General features: G+C 42.6%; 1 protein-coding gene across 1 annotated transcript in view; it reads left to right on the forward strand.

The window, feature by feature from the left end:
* TAF3 (TATA-box binding protein associated factor 3) overlaps nucleotides 1–19,239 on the forward strand; it is a 128,092-nt gene extending 108,853 nt beyond the window's left edge. Inside the window, exons 5-7 of the mRNA XM_086610718.1 lie at nucleotides 11,916–12,171; nucleotides 16,374–16,480; nucleotides 17,252–19,239. Of these exons, the coding sequence (XP_086466844.1) occupies nucleotides 11,916–12,171; nucleotides 16,374–16,480; nucleotides 17,252–17,366 (478 nt within the window). The 3' untranslated portion in view covers nucleotides 17,367–19,239. The remainder of the gene's footprint in view (nucleotides 1–11,915; nucleotides 12,172–16,373; nucleotides 16,481–17,251) is intronic.
* The last annotated feature ends 5,389 nt before the right edge of the window (nucleotides 19,240–24,628 follow it).

Raw genomic sequence — 24,628 nt, forward strand, 5'->3', positions numbered from 1 at the left:
TTTTGTCTAGTTATTTTTTCTAAGCACAATCATTTTTCAGACACATAAGTGTTTTGAAAGCATATCTGTTGCTGAGGTGTTGACATTCCAGCAACTACCACAGTTGACTTAAACTTTAGCAAAGGTGTATGCTGTAATTTTTGATACTTCAGATAAATTTATTCTACATTTAAATACAGTTTTTAAGAAAAACCACATGGCCTCTGACGCTAATGCCAGACCATAAAGCAGAATACTACTCACTGGTTGCTGTTTTGATGCTTCTGTGACTTAGAAGCAGGATACGTATTTTTTGTGAAATCAAATCTCCAAACTTACCTTAAAATGCTGAGCTTTTGTTCCAGACTCATACTGCATTGTATCATAGCTCTGCCACCAGCAAGGAACCTGGAAACCAGACATGAGAAGAAAGACAGGTATTTTAACAGTGTTTAACTTGTAAACGTGACCCGCCACTCTAATGAAGTTGCCCCTTATCTTACATATTTTTAAAGTGAGCAGATATGTGACTTTCTCAAAAAAAAATCATACACATGCTCAGATATGTTTGTACATGTGTCTGTAAAAAGTGTATATTAAATAACCTGTGGATTGTAAAATAAAATCCTAAAAGAGTTAAGGGATAGAAGAAGTTTTATTATCCAGATATTTAATTGACTCCACCAAAGCTTTTTATCACTTGGTAGGATATTATCAGCCCAAGGCCTAACTTATGTTCGTTTGGAGGCTCACTCGACTGCTTGATATCCCCATGACAAAAGCCACCAGCATTGCTGGCTGACATTGTATGGAATCTCAAAGCCAAGTGGCATATATATAGACCAAATTATTTTGTGACCAGTAGATGTGACCTCTCTGTGTGGTACTGGTGACCCAGAAGCGTGATTTAGAGACTAAGAGGACAGATTCAGCTGTCCTATTGCTACCTATTTTATTGCACAGAATTTCTGTGATCATCCCTCTAAGAACATCTGCCACAATAAGGTGCTCAGAGCACATATTTTCATAAGATGACAAATTAGCATGTGTTTGAAAAAATGCAAGCCTGAAAGGAAATGCAGCTTGAGAAAATCTCATTGAAGCTATAACTCTACCTGGAAACACAACTGGTCTGTCAGAGGAGTTTATTTTTCATAAATTTACATGGCTTGGGTCATCACTGCTGCTTGCTCAAGAATTGGTTCTTTTAAGTGCAACCACAGTTGGGCAACAGAATTGCAGTAAAACAGTTCTTGATTTGTACTTTTTGAATTTCTGTAAAACTTCATTACCTAACCTGAAGCATGCAGAGTACACCAGGTTTATTACAGGGTAATGTTCTCCAAAAAACAGATGCCAAAATGACGGATCTTCAATCTCCAACAAGCTTTATTTAAGGAAGAGTTGAGCTGCAAATTCTCCAGAGATTAAATTTTCTTGGGAAAACTATACGCACACATACACAATCAGACTTTTAAAAGGTAGTGACACCAACAGAGGAGAGAAGAAGGTATTAGCAAATCCATCGACACGTTTTTTATTGACCTGGTCGAAGACAAGATGTTAGGCAAGGGCTGTGTTGGTGTTCCCCTGAGCTCACCGAGGATGTGTAGTTGCTGCTGTAACAGGAATATGTATTTTTTTGAAAACTGCTTAAACTCCCTGGGAGTTGTGAAAAAAGCCAAATATCTAAGACAGGACTTTGCTATTGACTTCAATTAAACTGGAATGCTGCCCTGTGTAGTTTCCAAGAATGCATCTTAGTTTTACAGTATCGTCTTTGATGGCTATTCAGGATCTTTCATTTTTCATAGAGTTGTTCTCACACGGATAAATCAGACCATGTGAAGAAACTTTGGAACTTTGGATGCTATTTAGCAGAGAGCTCCTCAGACTTCGATAATTTAGATTGCTGTCTTCGAAGTGTTTGCCCACAATAGCTGAATAATGGGGTTCATTAGCCTCCCTGTGTAGGCATCTCCAAATTATTTGCCTCTAGCCTTGGCGCCCTACGTGTGGCTGGAGAGAAAAGGGTTGGCTTTTTATTGACTTGTCAAGCCATAGGTTTGCATTACCAGCCAAGTAGCTCATGACCCGTTCCATTTATTTCACTGTTTTGTGGTGGGCAAACAGGTAAAGGAATCCTGCTGGAAGCCCCTCCTTCTGCCCGTTTTTATGAATAAGAGCAGTGTTTGGAGCAGTTAAGGCACCGTGACCAAATCCTCCGAAAGACGTAATGCAAGCAGCATGGGGCCATTGTGGGACACAGCTGTGGGCGGTGTTGGTTACCCTGCGAGACGTTGCTTATTCAACAGAAAGCTCTGGAGAAGAACTTACTGTGGAATTAAAGAGGAGGGAAAAAAGTGATACTTCAGGGAGAAAAATGTAGAAGGGTAAACCACTGTTTGGGAAAATTAAACAATAGAGCCCGGGCAGTGAAAGTCTGTGTTTATTGCAGGGCTAATGAGTATCCCAATTATTTTACAGTGTAGCACTTCACAGAGAAAGACCATGTTAACCATCCGTTAACAGAATTAACGCTCTGGGTGTCAATCCGACTTTTGCCAGAAAAGAGCGTGTAATGGTGAAATCGTTTTTGATATGATCAATAGACCACCTAAGTGAGGAGGCAGAGTAATGAAAAATGATCCTGCTCCTCTCCAAGGCTGCAGAGGTGTGCTTAAGGAATTCCAGTGATCTTTACAGCTTTCATAAATCTTTGTGTGTGTGTAGAGATACCTGCATTTTTCTCTTCTGTAGGCTTTCGAATTGTAAGAGCTAGAGGACTGATTTTCAATGCCTTTTTAAATGCTGAATGTATTTAAATGAATATATTGTCTCAGGTTTGATTCATATCCCTTTCCTGATTGTTCTTTTTTAGTGTAACATATTGGCCGTGATCCTGCAGTAAAATCCCCATGTGTGGTCTTGTATCCATCCAAAAGTCTTGTTCACTTTCATGGAGGTTCCCCAGCCTCTCCCTTGCTGCAGGATTGCAGCTTCTACATGAAAAAAAAAAAAAAAAAAAGTGAAGAATACCATAGCCCTTTTACCAAAACAAGTACATGATCATTTTTGTTTATATTTCTAGAGGTGATTTAGAAGCTTTTTTTCTTCCTTGAATGTGAGTTATTTCCAACTTCAGATGTAGTCCTTAGCTTTTCTCTTCTCTCTTTTTTTCTTTTTTTTTTTTTTTAATTACTGAAGCCACCTCAGCTAATTATTCATCCTGTTTATGGTAGGTGGTAGGCTGTGGCAAATTATTTTCATTTTGCTGCTGGCCACGTTGGGTGATGACTCCAAAAGTGAATCCATAAAAAGGCTTGAGTCATTAGAACACAAAACAACTTACTGTGAGATTCTTTGATTTTGCTGCTTGTTGCTCAAGAGTAAAAAAATTGTATACTGTATACCACAATTAAAAAAAAAATAATACTTCAGGCATGTTTAGACACATAAGCAAATTGCTTGTGTGAAAGGGCATGAGCATCTGCCCTTGCAAAGCACAATAGAAACCGATCAAATATGTGTGAAAGATTAGAAAGGCAGATGGGTGTTTGTTTAAAAAATAGACTTTGTCTCCATAGAAGATGACTGCAAGAGAAAGGTACTAATTTTTTACTGTCTTTGACAGAGGTGCTTCTTTTTATTCACTCTTTTATTGAAGTTTTTAAACAAAAGTGAGGAAACTACATAGACCCAAGGATTCGTGTTATAGTTCCTGAGAGCTGGGCATGGACAAGAGGGCTGTAGAGAAGTAGCTCTCCATAGACACAGAGGAAAGAGATGGTCCTACCTGAAAGTAGTAAAGTTGTCCTGTGAGCAATTGACTTTGAGCTGTACAGAGCCTCCAAGTTCAGGACTGACCGACTTGCTTGATTCTTTCAAAAACTTGTCTCAGTAACAAGCTGGAAATTACAGTTTTAGCAATTTCTAAACCCATGCTCGCATGATTTTCTGGTAGTTAATAAAATCCATATTCTACACTAGTTCCCATTAAAGAGGGTAGATGTAGGACTGGTTCATGGGCAAGCTTCTAGATCGGGCAACCCATAATGTTTCCCAAAACAAATGACAGTAAAGGGCAGTTTGCAAGGAACGCGTAAGAAAAAGTTTGCAAAGAGCTCACTGGCATAAACATGTTTTACCAGCTTCTGGTTTTGCTGTTGAGAACTCAGCAGAAGGGGATAATGCCCAGGTGGTTTTCACATCGAAGCTCTGAGCAGTTTGTTATTGATGATAAGAGAGAAGAGGAGATGCAAGATACCAAGGCGCCACGCTACCAGCTCAGTTTTGTTTTGTCAGACTGGTGATGAACCAGCCAGAGGTGTAAGTCAGAATGGTGAGAAAGAATGAGGGGGAGATTTAGGAGTCATCGATAGAAAGGTGTTTGTGGTTGTTGGGAGAAATACCCTGGTGTAACAGATAGGGAGGGTGGAGGCCGAGGGCAGAACTCTGTTTCACTTAAAATAAACAGTAGAAAACCTATAATTCAATTTCAAGAGTGCAAATGTCCATAAACCAAAGGAGCTGGCTAGAAATGTCAGCTGGACTGAAGACCTGATGGATTCAAAAGTGGTGTTTTCTGCCTGTGGGAAAGGGGCACTTGTAGCAAAATTACTACAGAGTGAATTGTTGTGAGCAACTCCTTCCAAAAGAATGTTGGGAATAAGCATCGTACCTCTAGGAGAAAAGGACTGTGAGCAAAGAAGTTGCGTCTTCAAGGCAAGAGACTGTGCAGGTGAAGTCAGACGTGGCAGAAGTTAAGCTGAATTAAATGTTTTGAAGGATATTGAGCAAATAGGAAAAGAAGGGAAGAAGGAGGACCATGGAAATGAAGACAGGAAGAAGATGAAGGATAATATAGGTATGAACCAAGAACAGAAAGAATGCTTTCCCTCTAATCCTGCGTTCATTCTCTCCTTTACTGAGAACTAGGAAAAGATGGATGACAGCAGTAGGTTGATGACGGTGGAAATTACCATAACGAACTGGGAAGCAAAATATAGGGACCTTTACGCAGTGAAATCAAGGAATGAGATAATCTTTTTCCCAAGTTCTAGAAGAATTGGGTCGTGAATTTGCAGACTTAGTGACAAGTAATTTTTAGTACATTTCTTTTTATTTTAAAATGCAATGTTTGTTAAATTTGTTTTTAATAAATAATAGAAAAAATAGAAGTGCTTAAGAAGAGAAGAAAGGAAAAGTGATCTAGACACGCAGTGACAGCAGTACACGTAATTATAAAACAAATTTTGGAGGAAGGGCTGATTAAAGGCTGATAGAGGGTAGATTTCGATTAGATCTAAGGAAGAAATTTTTTTACACTGAGAGTGGTGAAACACTGAAACAGGTTGCCCAGAGAAGTTGTGGATGCCTCATCCCTGCAGGTGTTCAAGGCCAGGTTGGATGAGGCTTTGAGCAACCTGATCTAGTGGAAGGTGTCCCTGCCCGTGGCAGGGGGGTTGGAACTAGGTGATCTTGAAGATCCCTTCCAACCCAAACCATTCTATGATTCTATGATTAAAGGCTTGGAAGTGATAGAATAAAACACAAAATGGAAGTAAGCCACACCAACAGGATTGTTATCCATCTTTGATAAAGCAACTGATTTTCCAGGTTAGCCTAGTCCAGTTGACACTGCCTGTGAGAAATGTGGCTGCCAGTGGCTGATTTTTTGCCATGCATCTCAAGTGTCTGTTTTTTCCACCACCGATGCTGAGAGTGGCTGCCTCCACCTCCCACTGCAGAGTGATTTCTTCTGGACTGGGGAAGCAGTTGCTGGGTGCTTCCCCTCCAAGGGAAAGTCTCAGCTGCGGTGGAGAAGAGCTGGGACACTCGCATGTGCGTAGCTGGAATAAAGTTGACATCTGTCCTACTGATGGGAGAAGGAATGCTCTCTTCTGGATGAATAAAAGATGGCAAATCTGAGCTGGATTTCAGGAAAACGTTTAATACTATCACACAGGACATTCACAGTGAAGCTGGCAAAGACGGGATTAGCGAAGGAGCTGCTCAGTAGTAAGGAACTAGCTCAAAGGAAGATAGCAACTAAGAGTTGTAAGAGAGCTTATCTAAGCAGAGAGGAACATGCTCAAGGATGTACTTCAGGACTGGTTTGATTTAATAATTTCATTTACAATTTTGTCACAGAAGGAGGTAGAACACCAGTGGGGTTTTTTGGCAGTAAGGTTGAAGGACCATGTCAGTACAAATGAGAATCTGAGGATTGTCTGGAAAGAACTGGATCCCCTTGAATAGAAGGGGAAAATGGTATTTAATTCAGTAAATGAAAAATTGCATTTGAGGCTTTGCATTTGAAGTGTACCAACAGAAACTTCAGCCAGAAGTGAGGAGCTGATCGGTAGGTGTATCACTGCGGCGGGTGCGTTAAGTGGATGAGAGATCATTAATTGATCACCGAATGACAGGGTTGCCAACATGATACAAGTGTGACCGTGGGATGCATTGCAAGAGGTAATTTTAGCAGAGATAGTGGAAGTGTCCAGGCCATCATATGAGAACTGGTTGATACCTCGTCTGAAATGTTATATTCAGTTCTTGAAGGCAGCTTGTATTCAGGAAGGATGAATTGGGAAGAGCAGGTGCAGAGGAGGGTTTGGAACACTGTTAGAGGGAGCGTAGGGGAATCCGTGTTATGCTAGGCGAGGAGAGCAACTTTGTGTGTTTAGTCTAGCATGTGAAGAGGGGATATGATTGCTGGCTACAAGGACATCAAGCAAGTAAATATTTTGGAGGGAGAAAGCTATTTAAGCTAAAGAACAATGTTGGCACACAAACAAATGGGAATTAATTGGCTATGAACATAGGCTGGAAATTAGAAGAGGCTGCCGTGCCACCAGAGCAGTGAGATCCTGGAACAGAGTAGTGGTGGGGACAAAAAGATTAACTGGTTGTAAGATGAAGCTCAATAAACTTGTGAACGGGATTAGGTGACACAATACCTGCAAAATCGCTGGACTCATTTGCCCAAGACGGGATGTTTATAGAGTTTTGCCGTGCTGATGAAATGGAGAATGGGCTGTCCAGCTCTGTGTGCGCCATCGAAGGTCAACACACGTACGTGGAAGTTGTGTCGTTTGTATGAGACCAGTCAGTGTCCACAAAAATGGATGGTATCTTGGAATAAGTGTTGAAAGTTCATTTTCCTTCATAGAGAAGAATATCGCATTGCAAGCAGTTTGTCACATGGAAATATTTATATCTTTTTAATTTCAAGTTTAAGTACTGAAGTCTTTTCACTTGCAAAATTGCTAGGGGCTCCACTGGAGGTTTGATGCATTTTGACTCTGCAAACGCACGAGTTGGTCGTAGCGTGTATTTCTGGAGCTTGTATTTGCCAATATGACTTGTTTGCACAAAATAAAATATCCAGCAGAGCATAAGAGATAAAAACTAAATTTCCCTTTTGAAAACTAATATGGGAATTAGCCTACGTTACAGAACTTAAATTACACCGATTCTCCTCCAGGGTGGGAATAAAATTTTCAAAATCACCTCTAATCTTTGAAGAATCTAAACCATATGGAAATCTTTCTAATTTCCCTGGGTGTTTTTGATGCTCTTACCCATAGGTCTTACAAGTATTTAGTTTTTTTCTGGTGCAACAATCTCGGTTCCAGGTGTGAGATTTTTCAGTAGTAAAATAGTTACACCACTTAAATTTCTAGCGCCAAGGAACTTATACCAGTAAGGGAATATCAATGCTAATAGATAATAATATCACTCGTAGTAATCCAAGTGAGTTGTACTAGTTTTAATTATGTCAGTGCAGTTGATGGTGTCATTTTCCTACGTACCAAGACTCCTTCAGCTCCTGCTCCTTGCTTAAAAATGGGTCATGGGTTCAGAAAAGAATTAGGACTTTTCAAATGTTTTTCCTTTGGGCAGAGAAACAGCTTCTTTGGAGCTCTGCCTCCGAGAAACAAAGATCGCTGTGATTTTTTGCTAGATGTTCCAAAGTAATGATACAGTATTTTTTTGGAGCTCATCACCCGTAGCAATCATTCAGCCCTGTGGCTCATATCCTATTTTTGAAAAGCCATTTCCTTTCGGTGCACATGTCTTTTCCCTGTGTTTATATGAAGCAGTCAATGGGGCTTTCAGCCGTGAGGATCAGAATTAAATCAAATAAATTACTTCCAAAGATAGGAAACCATTTCACACCTTGGAGCCTTATTTTGCTCCAGATGTAGCGTGTTACAGCTCGTGCCCGTTAGAGCCGATTATAAACCAACTGACCTGTCGCGACACTTAAAATATTGGTGGAATTTGCACTTTTTGTCGGCAAGCCGACGCTTCGTTTTCATCCCGTTCGGATCTGTAGCTGTGAACGCAGCGATTGCCCCGGAGTAATGATGAAAATGGGTTTTCATTTACTCTGCCGTTACAAAGAGGTGTATCGATACATGCATTCAGTGGTAAATCCACCAAGGTTCTGTAAGAAGTACAGATCCTCCTGGCATTTCGAAAGAAATCCAAAGTGAATTTAGGTTGGACGCAACCAGATACACCAAGTTTACATAAATTCTGGAGTTTTTTTAAAGGGAACCTTTAGTTATGATTTATGGAGGCTCTTATTACCACATCTACTCCAAGGGTTTTCTCACACCCCTTCATTCTGGAGGAACTATTTTGACTCAAAAACAACTTTAATTGACTTTTTATCTTGCAGCGTAGAGCATGTTTGTGATATATTGTCAGACAAGCAGCCTGCAGAGAAGTGTGCTTCTTGTCTCAGGCCTCGAGTGTGCTGATGGTGGTTGATGCTCGTTTGTATCTGATTACCTCAAAAAATACTGATCCAGCCTCGGGTTTAGAGTTTTTTGAATTGGGGTGGGGAAGGATTTTGTCTCGTTTAGTATTGTACTTGCAGACTTTTAATATGTAAGTGCTGATTCTGGAATCATACGAAAACCACGATCTTTCCCAAACATTTGGGAAAGAAGACAACGACATGTGTATGGTGGTGTCCAAAAGTAGAGTTTAAATCCTAGCAGGGACATAGGCACCAGGAGGATCGAAGCGTTGCCGTAGTGAGTCCCGCCTACTTGCAGTGTGCTCTGTGCCTCATTTTCCTGTCTACAAAACAGAGCTCATAAATCTTGTCATCATTTACATAGTGTTTTGATATCAGGTTTCTCTCCCAAGTCTGAAGTAACGTTAATTATTAGTCGTGGGACTGCTATTTCCCTTTGATTTCTCCCCACCTCCATATTGCCATGTGTGCAGCCCCTTCTTCGGAACGGAGGACAGGCTAAACCACCCTCCCTGAGATTACTCCATCACCTCTAATAGTGTAGCACAAAGCCATTCGTTTCTCCACTCTGGATCCTAAAGTCTATGAACTCTATTAGCCCAAGGGAGTGGTAGGCCCAAGCGTGCTCCGAAATGCCGATCTCCTGTTTTGATAACTGAGCTCTAAAATCAAGATAAACAAGCTGCCCTATATACTGAACGTGTCCTAATTGCACACTTCAAGCAAACCAGCCAATCAATGAGTGTGTGTCGCCCGCTAATGAATATTTGTAGTTTCAGAAGATTTCATATGTGATGTTTCTTGTAGCTTCTGCAGTTATTAGCAGACCGGCTTCGAAGACCCTGTTGAGGAGGAGAACCTGGCTTTATCTAGACCAAGAAACTATGTCATTTAATTTCATGTGTTAGCTGGGCATGGTCACTCTTATTCAAATTATATTAGCTAATACTTCTTTAAAACTGTTTACACTGTGTGCAAAGTTGTGTTTAAAATCCTATTAGCTAATACATTTCCTAGTCTAGACTCGGGGAGGGTTGACTCCCTGAAGAACGCATAGCAGGACTTTGTTTACTTGGAGGGGGTAGAAGAGGGAGGCGGGGAATGAAGGGGTAATGATGTTTGAAACCGTCCAAATGACTTTTGCTGTGCCAAATATTTTGCTGTCTGTCTCTCTCCTCGCTTTTATTATTGCGAAGAAATTTTTTATTGAGAGGTGGCTCTCAAGTCGTGAGGGTAACTTTGGAAACCATGGGAATATTGCCACCAAGCAAGGTCTTGGGTATTCAGCATTGAGAGCCTGGGCTCTCTGTGGGAGCAGTGGAAGGAGGAAGGCACAGAATAAGCATCTGAGTCGGGGTGGCCAGTCTGGCAGGAGCCCCAGGGAGCCACACGCTAAGACTTTCATTGAACCAGAAACATGGCTCATGGACATTCAAGAGCCAAAGAGAAAACTTTCTTGGTGTGAGATGACAGTGGCTTCCCAAATCTACCCTCACTAACAGGAGAAAGAGGCTGGATTTCATGTGTGAATTGCTCCCAGGATGGCCTGATGATAGGACTTCCTTCCTTCTGCAAGTCACAGACAATTTAAGTTATGAGTCCTGCACTTCGACTCACAGTTTGGCACCCTACTGACACATGTAAAGAGCTGGAGCTCCAAGATTAGGTACCCAAAGCAATCACTGGACATCAAGTGGTGGGAATGCCTTCAGTGTTGCTGATGAAAAATCATCCAACGCCTTTAAGATTCTGCTCCACTCTAAGTTTCTAAACTTCCTCGGTTTTGGTTTTCTTCCCCTAGTCACTCATGGTAGGTCTCAGAAGGGAGGCGTGGTGACAGGTTGGGGAATACCAAACCCATTGCTCTGTTTCCTTTTACTAAGTCTGTCCTCACTATAACTTGTCATGGTTCTGATTTAGTAGTGCAAGTGGCATATCTTGGGAGAAAACCACCATCATCTCAGCCAAGCATTACATACTGTATATTTCCAAGCCTTTCTTAAATGATGGCTTGGATTATTGACTTGAAATGCAGACAGTGTCTCTGATCTTGGCGGTACTGCCTTTCGAATATCGTAAGAGAGTCACAGTAAACTCTGAAGTTGAATGTAAAATTTCCATTGATGGTGGAACGGGACTTTGCTGGTTCTCTGGAGTTGTTGCAATTTGATTTTCGGCGTGGTTTTCCTACTTGTGTCTCCATTTTTTGCTTTCTTAAGATATTCTCCTCCCTGGGAAGTCTTAACCTTTCTTTAAGTCACCTTCTTCCTACTGTCCCGTCACAAATCAATTGCACTCCCACAGTTACCATTTAAATATAAATAAGTTAGTTAAATGATTTACTAAAACGTGGTAAAACAAATAGACCTATCCCGTGTTTTGTTTGAGGGCGCTTTTTCTGTTTGTTTTTTTTTTTTCTAAAACATCCTTTTCCTTCTCTGTGTTTCTAATCTAGAGCCTCATAGTAAGGGCTTTTTCTGTCTTGCCCGTTAAATTGCACGCACATCAGTAACACTGTGTATCAACATTCATTAATAAACGTTGGGTCCTCCATGTATCCCCCTTCCTGGGCAAGATTATTCTATACTGTGTATTTACTAGAGCTACATCCTGTCTGCTTCAGCTCCTCGAGTAAGTAGCAATATTTTAACTGCTGAGTATATAGTGTGCGTCATTTATTTGTCCTGACTAGATCCACTGCTGATTTCATAAACATTTGGGGAACGAAATACCAAACCAGCAAATATTTGGAGAACCCCCTAATGTAGGATCTTAAGAGGATGATCTCGTCTCTCGGTTTGAAGATTAAAATCAGTGCTGTTCACAGCTGATTAACTTTCCTTTCTAATATTTCCCACAAATTGAGCTAATGGAATAAAACTTAACGAAACAAGGTTTAGTAAAGCCACAGAGAACATTTATATGGCAGCGAGCTATAGAGGGGTTCAGACAGTCCTGGCATTCCTGTTAATGGCTCTGTGCTTTTTTTCCTGTCCAACGGATGTAGCAATGACAACAGTCCTTGTGTTGGAGTGAAACTTTGATTACCCCAAGGTGGTGTGAATTAGCTGCACTGTATTGTCGTTATATCTAGTCGCTGATCAGTCGTTGCTTTCTTTCCCATCAACTCTAACGATTCTCATTTTTGGTCCTACAGAGTCATCAGCAAAGTGGTGCCAGCTCCAGAGGCCAAACCTTCTACTCCTGTGAGCCGACCCAAAACACCTCCGCCCGTGCCGTCACCGGTACCAGCTCCTGTTCATGTCACCCCTCCTCCAGCTCCAGCACCTCCTCCTCCACAGGCTACCGTCTCACCAGTCCTGATCCCACCGCCCTCTCCAGCCGTCTCGGCGGCAGGAGGCTCCAAAGCTCCGGTTAGGAGCGTGGTGACCGAGACCGTCAGTACTTACGTGGTAGGTAACACATACTGCCATGCTTTGTCCATGCCAGTGACGTTCTCTTGAATTGTTGAGCTCCTGGGCGACTCATCATCTCAAACTGATGGTACCTGGGCTTGGGATGTTGCTCTCTATTAAGCTACTCTTTATCTGGTCCTTCCTTCCACACTCTTGTTTTGAGGCATTAATAGCTTAATTGAAACACCACTACTTGGACTGAATTTTTTCTGTGTTCCCAGTTCCATGTTTAAGTTTCTTCTAACAAGTCCAGTTATATCTCACTTGGTATTTTCTACTAACTGAGATGGAGCATTTATTTTTGGAGGTGGAAATTTTTTTATAGATGCTTTCGTAAGTGCTGAATTGAAACCTCAAATGTCAAACTCACCATAGATTTTGCTGTCAGTCAGGTAGAGCACAAAACCCTCATACAACATCAAGAATTTGACTTAGCTTTCATTTGAGATGTGTAGAGTCCACTAATCTCTTTTCTGGTTTCCTCAACTTACAGAAATTGCAAATATTTGTGCATCTCAGAAAGTCTGTAGATAGTTCATTACTCTACAGTTCAGTAGTCTGTTTGACATACGCTCTGAACTTGGCCTTTCTCTGGTAGCCTTAAGACATCTTCATTCCTTTAGAAAAGTCTCCCATCCAACATGATGAAGGAACTGCATGCTCTAAAAGAACACGGTCATACTTCTGGGCAGGACTAGGATTGCTGTGCTACTGGAAATTTCTGCTTTAGATGTGATGTGAAATGGAAGTCCTGACTGCTTCTGGTCATTGAAGAGCAGCAGGTACCATTAACAACGGCAGCAGTGGTGTTATCCTCCCTGCCCTGGCTGAGTTCCAGCTCAGTTGGTGACACCTTGCTTATCTGTACTGGGTAGCAGTTAAAAAAATCTCACCATTTAAAACACCTGAAACTTGTTGTTATTACTGAGTTTCCTGTGCTTTAATTGCAACATATGCATGATTTTTCTCTTTTTTTATTTTTGTTCCTGTTTTTATAATGATTCCTAGTGTAAATCTACCCTACTGTTTCTAATGGAAAAGGTGCTCTTCCCTGCTGGACTTAAACTGTTGTATCACGTTACTGGCTCTATTTAAACAGCTGCTGCATTTCACTCCCGAGCTGGTTACAGCACTAGGCGACGGCACATAGGCTGTCCGTGTCTCCAGGGAGCAGGATACACATCCTCACCTTCTGTACCACAGGAGTAAATGCAGTGTCACTCTGACAGATTCAAGTGGTGCCCAGAAGCTTGGAAATTCACTCTAAGAGAGAAACATTTCCGAAATACTGGACTTCATCCTATTTTATCCAGTAAGAATTAAAAGCAAATAATTTAGAGATTATGTCAGTTTGAAGAAGGAAAACTTAGAACTTTTCCTAGGTACTTCTAGTGGTAACACTCTTAGCACCTTCTGGAGAATTTAGAGGACGTGTAGGCTTCAGGTTCGTTCTTTCTTTCTTCACCATTATAGTTGAAACTAGGGCTTTACTGCCTTAGCATCCAGCTATGTGCACAGGCAGAGAGACTCTTGATGTGAGACATTTATCAGTCAAAAAGCTGAGAGAGAGATTGAGGAAGAAGGGAATAATTAATAACTGTTAGCCCCTTGTACGAAGGGAATCCATGATATAGGGTGATGAAATGACTTTTCCCAGGTGGCACACAAAAGCTGTGCTAGAGATAAGACTGGAGCCAGTGTGACAGAGGGGCACAGCTCCCTTCTGCAGGGGAGGGCAGGAGGGTGATTTTATAGTTTAAAAAACATACGTACAATGTGGGATCTCCCTGTAGGAGCATCTCAGCCAGTGTGCTCTGATCGTTAACTCTCAGTGGTTTCTACTAAAATAGCACTCGGCAATCACATGCCATCCCTTCTTCCATGACCCTTGGCTCGTTCGGGAACAAGAAGTTACACAATATTTTTAACATCCTCATCCAGCAGCCCAAGTTCTTGTTTAACAAACAGGCAGAGGTTTCAATGATTATAGACCACCCTGCCCCTCTCCAGCCCCAGAAAGCCTGAGGCGAGTGTTCTGCAGAAAAAACATCCCCTCTGAAAAACTAAATTTGAAGAAGTTGACAGGGAGCTGTTGGAGCAGGTCCTGAGGAGGGCCACGAAGATGATCCGAGGGCTGGAGCACCTCTGCTATGGAGATTACAGGCTGAGAGAGTTGGGGCTGTTCAGCCTGGAGAAGAGAAGGCTCCGGGGTGATCTTATTGCAGCTTCCCAGTACTTAAAGGGGGCTACAGGAAAGCTGAAGAGGGGCTTTTTCCAAGGATGTGTAGTGACAGGACAAGGGGCAATGGATTTAAACTGAAAGAGGGCAGATTTAGATTAGATATCAGGAAGAAATTTTTACATCGAGGGTGGTGAGGCACTGGAACAGGTTGTCCAGAGATGTTGTGGCTGCCCCATCCTTGGAAGTGTTCAAGGCCAGGTTGGATGAGGCTTTGGGCAACCTGATGGTTGGATGAGGCTTTGAGCAACCTGGTGTAGTGGAGGATGTCCCTGCCCATGGCAGGGGCTTCAAACTAGATGATCTTTGAGGCACCTTCCAACCCAAACCATTCTATGAAGTTAGGATATCTGTCTTCTAAGGGGACAACATCAGGCAGCGCTGCCTACACCTGGCACTGCCGGTGCCTAGAACAGGCAGCACGGTGGATGGGTGCCGCCCAGGTGCCAGTGCCCGTGCCGGGGGACAACGCAGGTGCAGCCAGGCTGCTCCAGCAGGTGGTAAAGGGCTGCAGCCATCAGCCCACAGCATCGCTTCTCTGCAGCAGCGCGGTGCAGCACCTCCTCCTTCCCCAGCAGAGTCACCCCACAGAAATGACTACGGACCTTTCCGCGCCGAGCGCAGGAGATGTACCTGCGGAGCAGATGCTTCTCTGCCCACTTCAAATGACTTTGCAGGTGTGAGATTAGATGCATAGATAAGAATGATCATGGCAATCAAGCAGCTCTAAAATCCGACTCGTTGTATGACGTTGCCTACTCCGTTTCGCTGTTGGGAAGGGGATTGTTCCCTGCTTAATAGTCCCGGGCTTTGTATTTTCTTGTTTTAAATCACAAAAAACATTCAGGGCTTTAAGAGGAGTCGGTCAAGAGTGATGTGTTGGTTGCAGCTCTGGTACGTTCCTATTGATTTTTCGGGAAGTGGTGTGAGATGTGCAGACCACCGTGTAGTAGCTTTTTTTTTTCTTTTTTAAGAGCATTTGGGGCTTTTCATCTACTGCTTCTTAGTATCGTTTTTGTAAGCTGTACAGATAGCAAAAAGTTATTGCCTTAGATATGTGTAACTGCACTAATGCATAGCAGCTGAGAACAAAACAGTTTATGTTTTTGAGATTCAGTGATAATGTGCAAGTCTTCATAAAAGAATGATGAAATCAGGGTAATGCCCCATTTTCTACTTTGCATCGTTAATCGCGCTTCTTTGGGTGGATTTCATGACATTTCGCATGTATGTTTTTACCAAAGAACTGTTAAAGAAACCACTTGAAATTTAAAAATACAAATAATGGGTCTAGCAGGATATAAACAGGAAAAAAAAAAAAATCATAAAGCTCTGAATATGATAAATCCGGTAAGCAGCTGCCTCATACTGTAAATGATCTGCCTCTCGTTTCATTTACCCTTTAGTAAATTGTTCTGTGGCATAAATGTCATAAGGGGAATGGAAAGTTACTCAGTAACAACTTTTTTTATATCCTGATCTTATCAGCTCGTTGAAGTTGAAGACTTTGGCTAATAAGTAATATGGCAATATGTCCCCGTGGCACTGTGCTTGGCGTGCGTGTGGGACCAGTGTCTCACGCAGGGGGCTGCCGTCGCGCGTTCTTGCCGTTAGCAGGGTAGAATTTAAAAAGTCACCATAGTACAGACAGAGGAGGGATTGTGTCCTTAAGCCCCGGCTGCTATATGTGAGTGCCTGTGCTTAGGTCGGGTGGTGTAACTGGCTTTGCTGGTTTACAGGACAATACAGAGAATTGCATGTTTTTGTCATGTCCAGTACAGGAAAATCAATTAAAACGTAACGATCAGAGAATTTATAAATACCAACAGCGGCCGCTGGATAGCTTTGTCACATAAGCAAGAAACAACTTTTTATTTTATTTCATTTTATTTGGTGAATGACGATTTTGCTGCCTGCTTAGCCCTGAAAACCAGCTCACTTTCCTTTTTCTTTGCACCAGATCCGAGACGAGTGGGGTAACCAGATCTGGATCTGTCCTGGCTGTAACAAGCCAGATGATGGCAGTCCAATGATAGGTTGTGATGACTGCGATGATTGGTATCACTGGTAAGTTGTTCTCATCCATCCTGTTCCACTGTTCTCTGGCAGATTGGAGCTAGATTGTTAAAAGCTTTTTTTTTTTTTTTTTTATTTTAATGGTTCACAACGCCAGGAGCGTTTGAATGGCTTTGCTGCATCCAATTTAATAATCTGGAAGATATTTTTATCTCTGTTTCTCTGGAATTTGAAAAAGCAGATTTTAAGCCATGAAGGAGAGTTACTTTTTAATTAATGGGCATTGGTGATAACAGTTGTTTTTGAAACTGCTGGGAAATATTGCTGATTCCGGTAATTTTGTGAGAACTACAGGATTATGAGCATAGTGTATACAGATAGACATTTCAAATTACGAAGCATTGTATGAACAGTAATATAAATGTCAGCTCTTATAAAAGGGTTGGAGGGAATTAATCACTTTTTAGGCGTTTTCTTAAACTGCTACATAAAATCATATGGTTTTTTGCAGATGTGTTGAAGAAGCATTTGAAATTATTTTAAATCTAGCCCATTATACCTGAAAGTGCGCTCATATTTTCTATTAAAATAACACTTCTTATCTGAGTGCCCTTTCGGTACATTTTTTGTTTGTTTGTTTCAAAGCAAGTGGGTTTTAGGTTTCTATTGATCATTCTATTCATTAAGAGAATGGTAATATAGTTGCTGTATTAATTTGAAGACCAGATCCTGGCTCCCACTGCAAAGTTGCATGTCTTTGGGTAAGAAACAAAAGGAACGTTACTCCGCTGAAGTGATACGGTATTTTCCCATCCTTCGCAGGCCTTGCGTTGGGATCACGACTGCACCTCCAGAAGAGATGCAATGGTTCTGCTCCAAGTGTGCCAACAAAAAGAAAGACAAAAAACACAAGAAGAGGAAGCACAGGGCGCACTGAAGACTTCTCCGCGGATTCGAAGTCGTGCGGTCGCCGCGGCGCCTTCTGCCCCGACGCCGTTGCAGGGGGCATCCAGCCTGCTCGTGTCTCCCGCTCCGTCACCGGCGCTTAGGGCTGTGACTCTGGAGTGAACTGGGGGCAAGGAGATGCTCTCCGTTGGGGGCTGTTCCGTTTTGCAGACCGCCCGAGCCCCAGGGGGGTTGGATTTTGGTGCGTTCTGACGGTGTCGTTCACCTACCGAGGGAAATTTGCACAGAGCGATACGAAGACTTCGGTAGTCCATGGTACCGCTCCCGCTCCTGGGGCTCGGCAGCAGCAGAGATGAATGTTGTAAATACAGATATTTGTCCTATTCTTTCTCAATTTGTTATTAATCCCTCTTGAGCCTTTGCTGTAAGGTGCTCAGAGGAGGAGAAAATGTAAATTGCAGTAAGTTGTAAACTGAGGAGACCTCCTGGAATGATTTCTGTAGTCTGGATACAGTTCAGCCTCTATTCCTGCTGAGCCAGGTAATCATAATGTGGAAATAAAAAGTGGCTGGTAAATATTTTTGTGACGAGAATATATGAAGCTTTTTTCCTTGATTTTTAGTACTAACATAAAATAAACACGTTCAAGCTTTTGTGATATATCTTCTATTTTTTAAAAAAAAAATGTTTCTATTGTGTCGGATTTTTTTCTTCCGTGTGAATTTATTTCGGTGGACCTGTAATATATTTTATACTTTGGTTTTTGTTTTTCAGTCTCCGTCAGTGTACCTTTTCATTGCTTGTACATTTCATTGGTGTGTAAAAACACTTCCCATTAAAAGATTTTCACACGTGTAAATACCTGATATTTATAAAGTACTTTTTTTTTTTTTTTTTTAATTATTTTCAGGCCTTGAGAATTTTTGTTTTCTTTGCTTGAGAATACAAACCTAGCAGCTATTGGAAGCCCGTGCGACATACGTCTGTCCTCATGGCTTTAAGGGATTGGCAAGACCTGCCCCAGTGATGCACACACAAGGAGCCGGCCGGCACCGTAATTAGGCTTCAATTCAGATACTTAAACGTGTGGTAACTTCTTAAGAAGTGAGTAATCCTGTTGCCTTCAAGGAGCCTGTTCCCACACTTCGTTATACGTGTGCTTAAACGCCTTCGGAATTGGGAGCTCAAGTCAGGGGGCTCGGCACTTTTAATGGGAGCTACAGTGTGTTAATCTGTAGCTGAGCTTTTTTCCTTTTTTTTTGATTTTTTAACAAGTGGTAGTGAGTTTGCCAAAACGATCGAGCTCATGTTTAAGTGAAGGAGATGCAAAACAACGTTGAGGGCAGAAGACAAGTTACTCTGTTTTGTGTGTTTCCTTGGAAAGACCAGTAAAGTGAATACGAGTTATGTTCCCCATTGAAAATGTCGGGGGGGAAATCGCAGTGAAAAAAAAAAAAAAAGACAGTGTTACATGTTGTAGTGCAACAGGTCTCAGAGCTAAATAAAATGTAAGAATGAATCTGGAAAAAAAATATATGCCTTTTGTTTCCGAAGCCGTAGGGAACATTTAGACTTCAGTGGTTAGTTTGGGGATATTTCTGCTTTAAACCGTACAGTGAGAAACATCTGACGTTTGAGAATGTGGCCCTTTAACCTGTTGTGCAGATATTAAGAGTTATTTTTTTAAATGCATCCAAATTGATATTAATGAGAATGAATTAGTCATGTTTTTAAAAGTACCAGTCTAGTTAGAGAAATGAGGCTTTGCTGATAGAATTGTTAAATTGCGAATCCGTGGAGATACGGATGAAATTGGTTTATTAAAAGTGCACTGTTACCTTCTTTGTTCAATGCCACCTCATTTATATTCCGTCCCTGCTAATTACCAGTCAAGAAAGTTCTTGGATTTGATTTTTTGGTTTATTTTATTTTGAATTGTTGGATGTTGCAAACCTGATTCTTGTGTTTTTCCATGTGTAATGTGCCGACATACAAAATACACAGTCTGTGGTCACTTCTGGTTGCAATAATAAAGAACTAGCTTTTGGTAAGTTGTTTATCCATTTCCTCTTCCCCTCCGTTAATCAGAACTTCTCACATGTAATCAACTAAATTATTCAAGGTGCCGTGGGAGGGCTGAACTTTGCCGTTTCGATGGCCGTTCAGCTATTTGTATACATCCTTGTGCGTTGCTGCTGCCGGGTTGGTTCCTACCCTGGGTTTTATGATTTTATAAATGGCCCCTGTGGCAATAAAACCAAAGCATCATTTTCAGGAGACTTGTGTGGCTGACGGGATTAGTAACAGGAGAAGGGGCCCTTCACCTCCGGGTCATCGGTTTGAAGCCAGCCTCAGTCTGTGCCTCCCCTTTGGCGTAGGCTGGTCTGTATCAGGAATCAGGGCTATAAAAGAATAATCAGCTTCCAAAAATAGTTACCCCCTCAACAGCCGGGTGGCATCAGGCCTTTCTTGCAGCCCCTCGTACCACCCAACGCTGAGCAAGCCCAGCTGCTTCCCCAGATGTTTGTATTTAAGTGTTCAAGGCCAGGTCGGATGAGACTTTGGGCAACCTGGTGTGGTGGAGGGTGTCCCTGCCCATGGCAGGGGGGTTGGAACTAGATGATCTTTGAGGTCCCTTCCAGCCCAAACCCTTCTAGGATTCTATTTGCTGCCATAACTTCATGGGCTGTGTGTTTTTTCCGTAAACTCTACCAGAGTTAGGGCTGCTCCCATGATTCGCTACTTGATTTTATGGGTGGGCGTTGGTGTTCCTCTGAATCCATTTATGATTTGGGTCTTGGCACCACCGTCCATGGGAAGAGGGCACAGCGGGTGGGTCACAGGTTGGTTTCCTCATTGATTGTCACGGGAGAGCATCAGCGTCTCTGACTGGTTTACCTGCCTCGGAAGGCAGCTTCATCCAAGAGGAAAGCCAGTTGCGAGCGCTACCCCTGGAAAACATCTATGTCTATGATTAGTTGGAGTAGAACCGGTTAGAAGTTTAGAAAGTAAAGAATTAAAGTGTTTTCAGTGAGGAGAAGACAACTCACCACCTGCCCACGGTATAAGGACAAGACATAGAATTTTCCCCTTTTTACAGATGCACCATACGTGGTGGATTTCAGCGAGTATCGATAGCAAATATATAAGAAAAGAGCGTAAAAGCTATTCCGTGAGAAAAGCTTGTTGAATCCTGCCTTTACTCTGGGGCCAGATTATTATCTGGAGTCAGTTGGGAGTCAGTTGGAGCTGTGTCAGTTTACACCAGCCCAGGAGCTGCCCGCTCGACAGTGGGGCTGGGGAGCAGCTCCATTTATGGTGAAACGAGGTGAGGCTGAGGGTTTTTTTATCCTTTTTCTCCTGTAAATTCTCCTTTAGGGCAGCCAGAGCCTGCAGGACGCTGGGGAAAACGGCAGTGCTGGGTGCTCCCTGCAAAAGCGTGTTGGTCATTAGGCAAAACTGCAATTTGTTAATGAATTTCAGACCCAGGAATATCTATGATGTTAATATCGAGACAGTAAGCACAAAGCTCAGAAGTAGGAGAAACTATCTTGACTACTGATTTTTATTGGAGGGCAGAGATATAACTGCAGAGCATCCATCCCCGGAGTAATGGGGATGCACTTTTCCCGAGATAATCTTCCTTTCGGGGCTGTATGTCGTGCTCAGAGCATCATTTCTCTGCTTGACAAGGTGTTTCTCTTCTGAAGGTGTCCGTGGCTAAGTACAGTGAGGATCTTTATGCTCCGCAGCTGATTTGTGATTCCAAATGTCCTGGAAGAGAAAGGGAATAAAAAAAAAAAACACTCTGAATTGGAGGGTATCAGAGCCTGCTGACTTTGTCTGGGCTTTCCAGAGATAAAATATAGTGTATTACTTCGCTGTATCACCTAAACCTTCTTTGTTCTCCTTTCAATAGGACGATTAAACAAAGACCTACTAACCAAATTAAAGTATAAAATGAACGCTGAGATATGGAAACCTTGCCAGGAGGAATGTTAATGAATGGAAGTTCACTGAAGGCACGCTGGCTAAGTTTTCAATACAAATAGTTTTATGGCCAATCTCTTTAGATCATAGCAGTTTTCTTTAGAAGTTTTAAGTCTCGAAAGTAGATGAGTTTCCTTCGCCAGGGAATGAATTAGATAATGCTCTGAATAAACTCCCTCTTCGCAGTCTTGTCAGTCATGCTGCTTAGGAAACTCTCCCTTTCTTCTGGAGACTCTGGGATCAGCTGTAACCTCAAAAGTAGAAAGCTGCTATTAATCCGTGTGTGCTGTATGGCAGAGGAGGCTGTAACGGGAGATTTGCGGCCGGCAAACAGCTCCTACCTGGCTGATGTGGGCAGAAGCCTTCAAACGTGAGCTACGGCAGCTGATCCTGGTGGGCTTTCCCTCAGAGGTGCTGCTTCAGCCTCTTCAAGGTTCACGCCAGGTGAAGTGGGGACAGACTTTTTGGCAGGGCCTGTTGTGATAGGACAAGGGGGAATGGTTTGAAACTGAAGGAGGGGAGATTCAGGCTAGGTATAAAGAAGAAATTTTCTATGATGCAGGTCGTGAGACACTGGAACAGGTTGCCCAGAGAGGTGGTAGATGCCCCATCCCTGGAAACATGTAAGGTCAGGTTGGACGGGGCTCTGAGCAACCTGATCCAGTTGAAGATGGCCCTGCTCATGGCACAGGGATGGACTGGATGGCCTTTAAAGGTCCCTTCCAACCCAAACCATTCTGATTCTCTGATTCTATGATGTAGCTCTTTGTGCATATGGAGTGACCTTTTGCACCAGGATTTTCCATCCTGTGATGCTCTCTGGAGGAAAGAGGAGAGCTAGGGGCTACTCGACCACTGTATCCCCTCTGCCTTCTCCCCCATAATGTTCTTTCTAGTCCATATTTGCTCCAGAAACCCTGACCCTTAACTCAGGTTTCTGGTGGCCACTGCTGAAACCACAGCATCTCGGTGGCTGTTGGGCGCTTTGCGTCACGAGGACTTGCCTTTAAATGCGTTGGCACTGAGCAGGCGCTGATAGTTGAGATTTGGTGGAATATTGCTGCCACGAGCTTTGACCAAGGAAGCCAATTTTTCAGAAAGCGAAATGTCAAGTAAACCCAGGATAAGTGGAAGATCTCCCACTTATTTTTGAAAACACAAGGAGAAAGACCTTTCTAATGAATATACAGCTCCGTGTTGCGTTCTCAATGGGAGTGTTCCCATAAGGACTTTGAAACAGATTTCTAAAGCCAACCAGAGAATAATTACCTTATTTTATTGCCCAGACAAGGGGGAAAGGGAGAAAGAGATTTAAAACACATTTACAAAAATTTACGTTTTCATCACCTGTCACGAGTAGGAATTTGGTTTTTAAAATTAGAAAGTCTTGCCTGCCAGTTCCTCCCTAAGCCAGCGTGGGTCTGACAACTTACTGTGCCTGTCGTTTGCTTACGGTGGGACTAATGACAAGTGTGATGGGATGTCACTGGCCCGACGCCCTGGTGTCACCCGGGGCCTCCAGCGCCGCTGCTGCTTAGCTGCATGCAGGAGACCTTCAGTCTTCCTTCTCCCCAAGGGTGAGACTGGACATTATTTGCTGTGGATTTTTTTAATTTAGTATCCAAATTTAAAAACAAAAATAAAATTTTTTTCTTCCTTATACATAAACAAATTAGGAAATTGAGTCAGGCAATAATGTGCAGTTGTTTAATTGGGATGTCATTTACAGCACTTTTCTAATAAAGGCTGTGAGAATTGTCATGTTTAGGGAATATATCTGCTTGTAGGTCTTGTTGTCCACATGGTAACCATTGCACATGTTCAAAGGGAGAAATGTCATCTTGTTACGGGGAAAGCTGGATGATGCAGTTCTCAGCTCTGTCGTTTTCTTTACTGGTGCGTTTGGGTGCAGGATTGGCACATGTCCCAGTTTCCATCCACGGAAGGAGGATAACGTTTCCTGGCCTGGCAGCTCTTCTTCAGCCTTGGACCCAGGTGATGTGAAGCTTGTAAAGACAGCCCAGACCTTCTCACGGGTTAAATAACTGGAATAACACCCTGCACCAGAGTGGATAAAGCTACAGAACTGTTGGGAGCTCCCTTAGTGATGGGTCTGTCCTTGAACTTGCTCCTCAACTGAGCCTCTCTCTGCACTTCTGCATTTGTGTTTTCATTGAGGTTGGGAGCTGGAAACTGTCTACTACGCTCCTGAACCAGACAGATCCTTTGGTTTTGCAGGTTTTAGTTGGCCCTCTTCCAACAAGTTTTCCAACATGAACCCAACCCTCTTTTCATCCATGGATTTTGAGCTGTTCTGTGGAAGGAGCCTGTCTGGGCTCACATTGTTTTGCTACTAACTCTTTTTTGCTTCCAGGGATACCTGGTGGGGTTTATCTGAGAAACAACTTCTTGCTTAAAATTACTTCAAGGATGTCGAAATACACCCCTCGTAATTGGTACAACAGGTGCCTTCTCTGGGCTTTGTGGGCTGTGAAATATCCGAGCTAGTGCTTGGAGTTGGCTTGTATTAAGATGCTGAGAATTAAGTGATGCTGTTGTTCTACTTTCTGCAAAGACAGGTGCTCGGTCAAGCCCAAAATCCAGGCCTTGGCCTCAGTATCTAATAACCCAGCCCGACCATCGACACTTAGTGCCACCTGCTTTCTAAAAGGCTGGATTTGCGGTGCCACAGCTCAGGAAGCACGTCCCTTCCTCTGGCTAAATGCTACATTTATTTGCTTTCAGGGTTGCTTTGGCCTGACAGAAAAAACAACCTTTCCCAAAGCAAGGATGTTCAGTGATTTTGTGATGAGGATCCCACTGAAGGTGTTGTAGGTGTCTAATACATGAGAAGACCTTCAGGGAATATAACCACGACCTATGCAGAGTCTTGAGCTGAACCAGCAAGAGAGTCTCTTGGAGATGCTCTGGTTTGGTGGACACTTTGCAATGGAGAAATGTCTTTCCAATTCAATGAACTTCAGGTGTCATGTTTATATTCTGTCTAGGATGTTTTTTTAAGTCTACCTGGAGGTTTCATAGCAAACACAGCAACTGTCACTGTGCACTTGCTTAGCATTTATTCAAACCCTGTTTACTCATTTTACTCGGACCACAAGAAATCTATTTTGCAAAACCCTTGTGTCCCTTAGAGTTGGGAAAAACATTTCCTACCTACCAACTCCTTTGGAAGCTGATCCTGCTCCATTTAATTCTCTACGTCTCATGTTTCTGTGCTCTGCAAGATTTGGCTAGATGACCTGTGAGGGCCAGGATGGACCATTTTTACCCTGTCACAGCGAT

Source organism: Tauraco erythrolophus, chromosome 4, assembly GCF_009769465.1.
Source record: "Tauraco erythrolophus isolate bTauEry1 chromosome 4, bTauEry1.pri, whole genome shotgun sequence".
NCBI lineage: Eukaryota > Metazoa > Chordata > Aves > Musophagiformes > Musophagidae > Tauraco > Tauraco erythrolophus.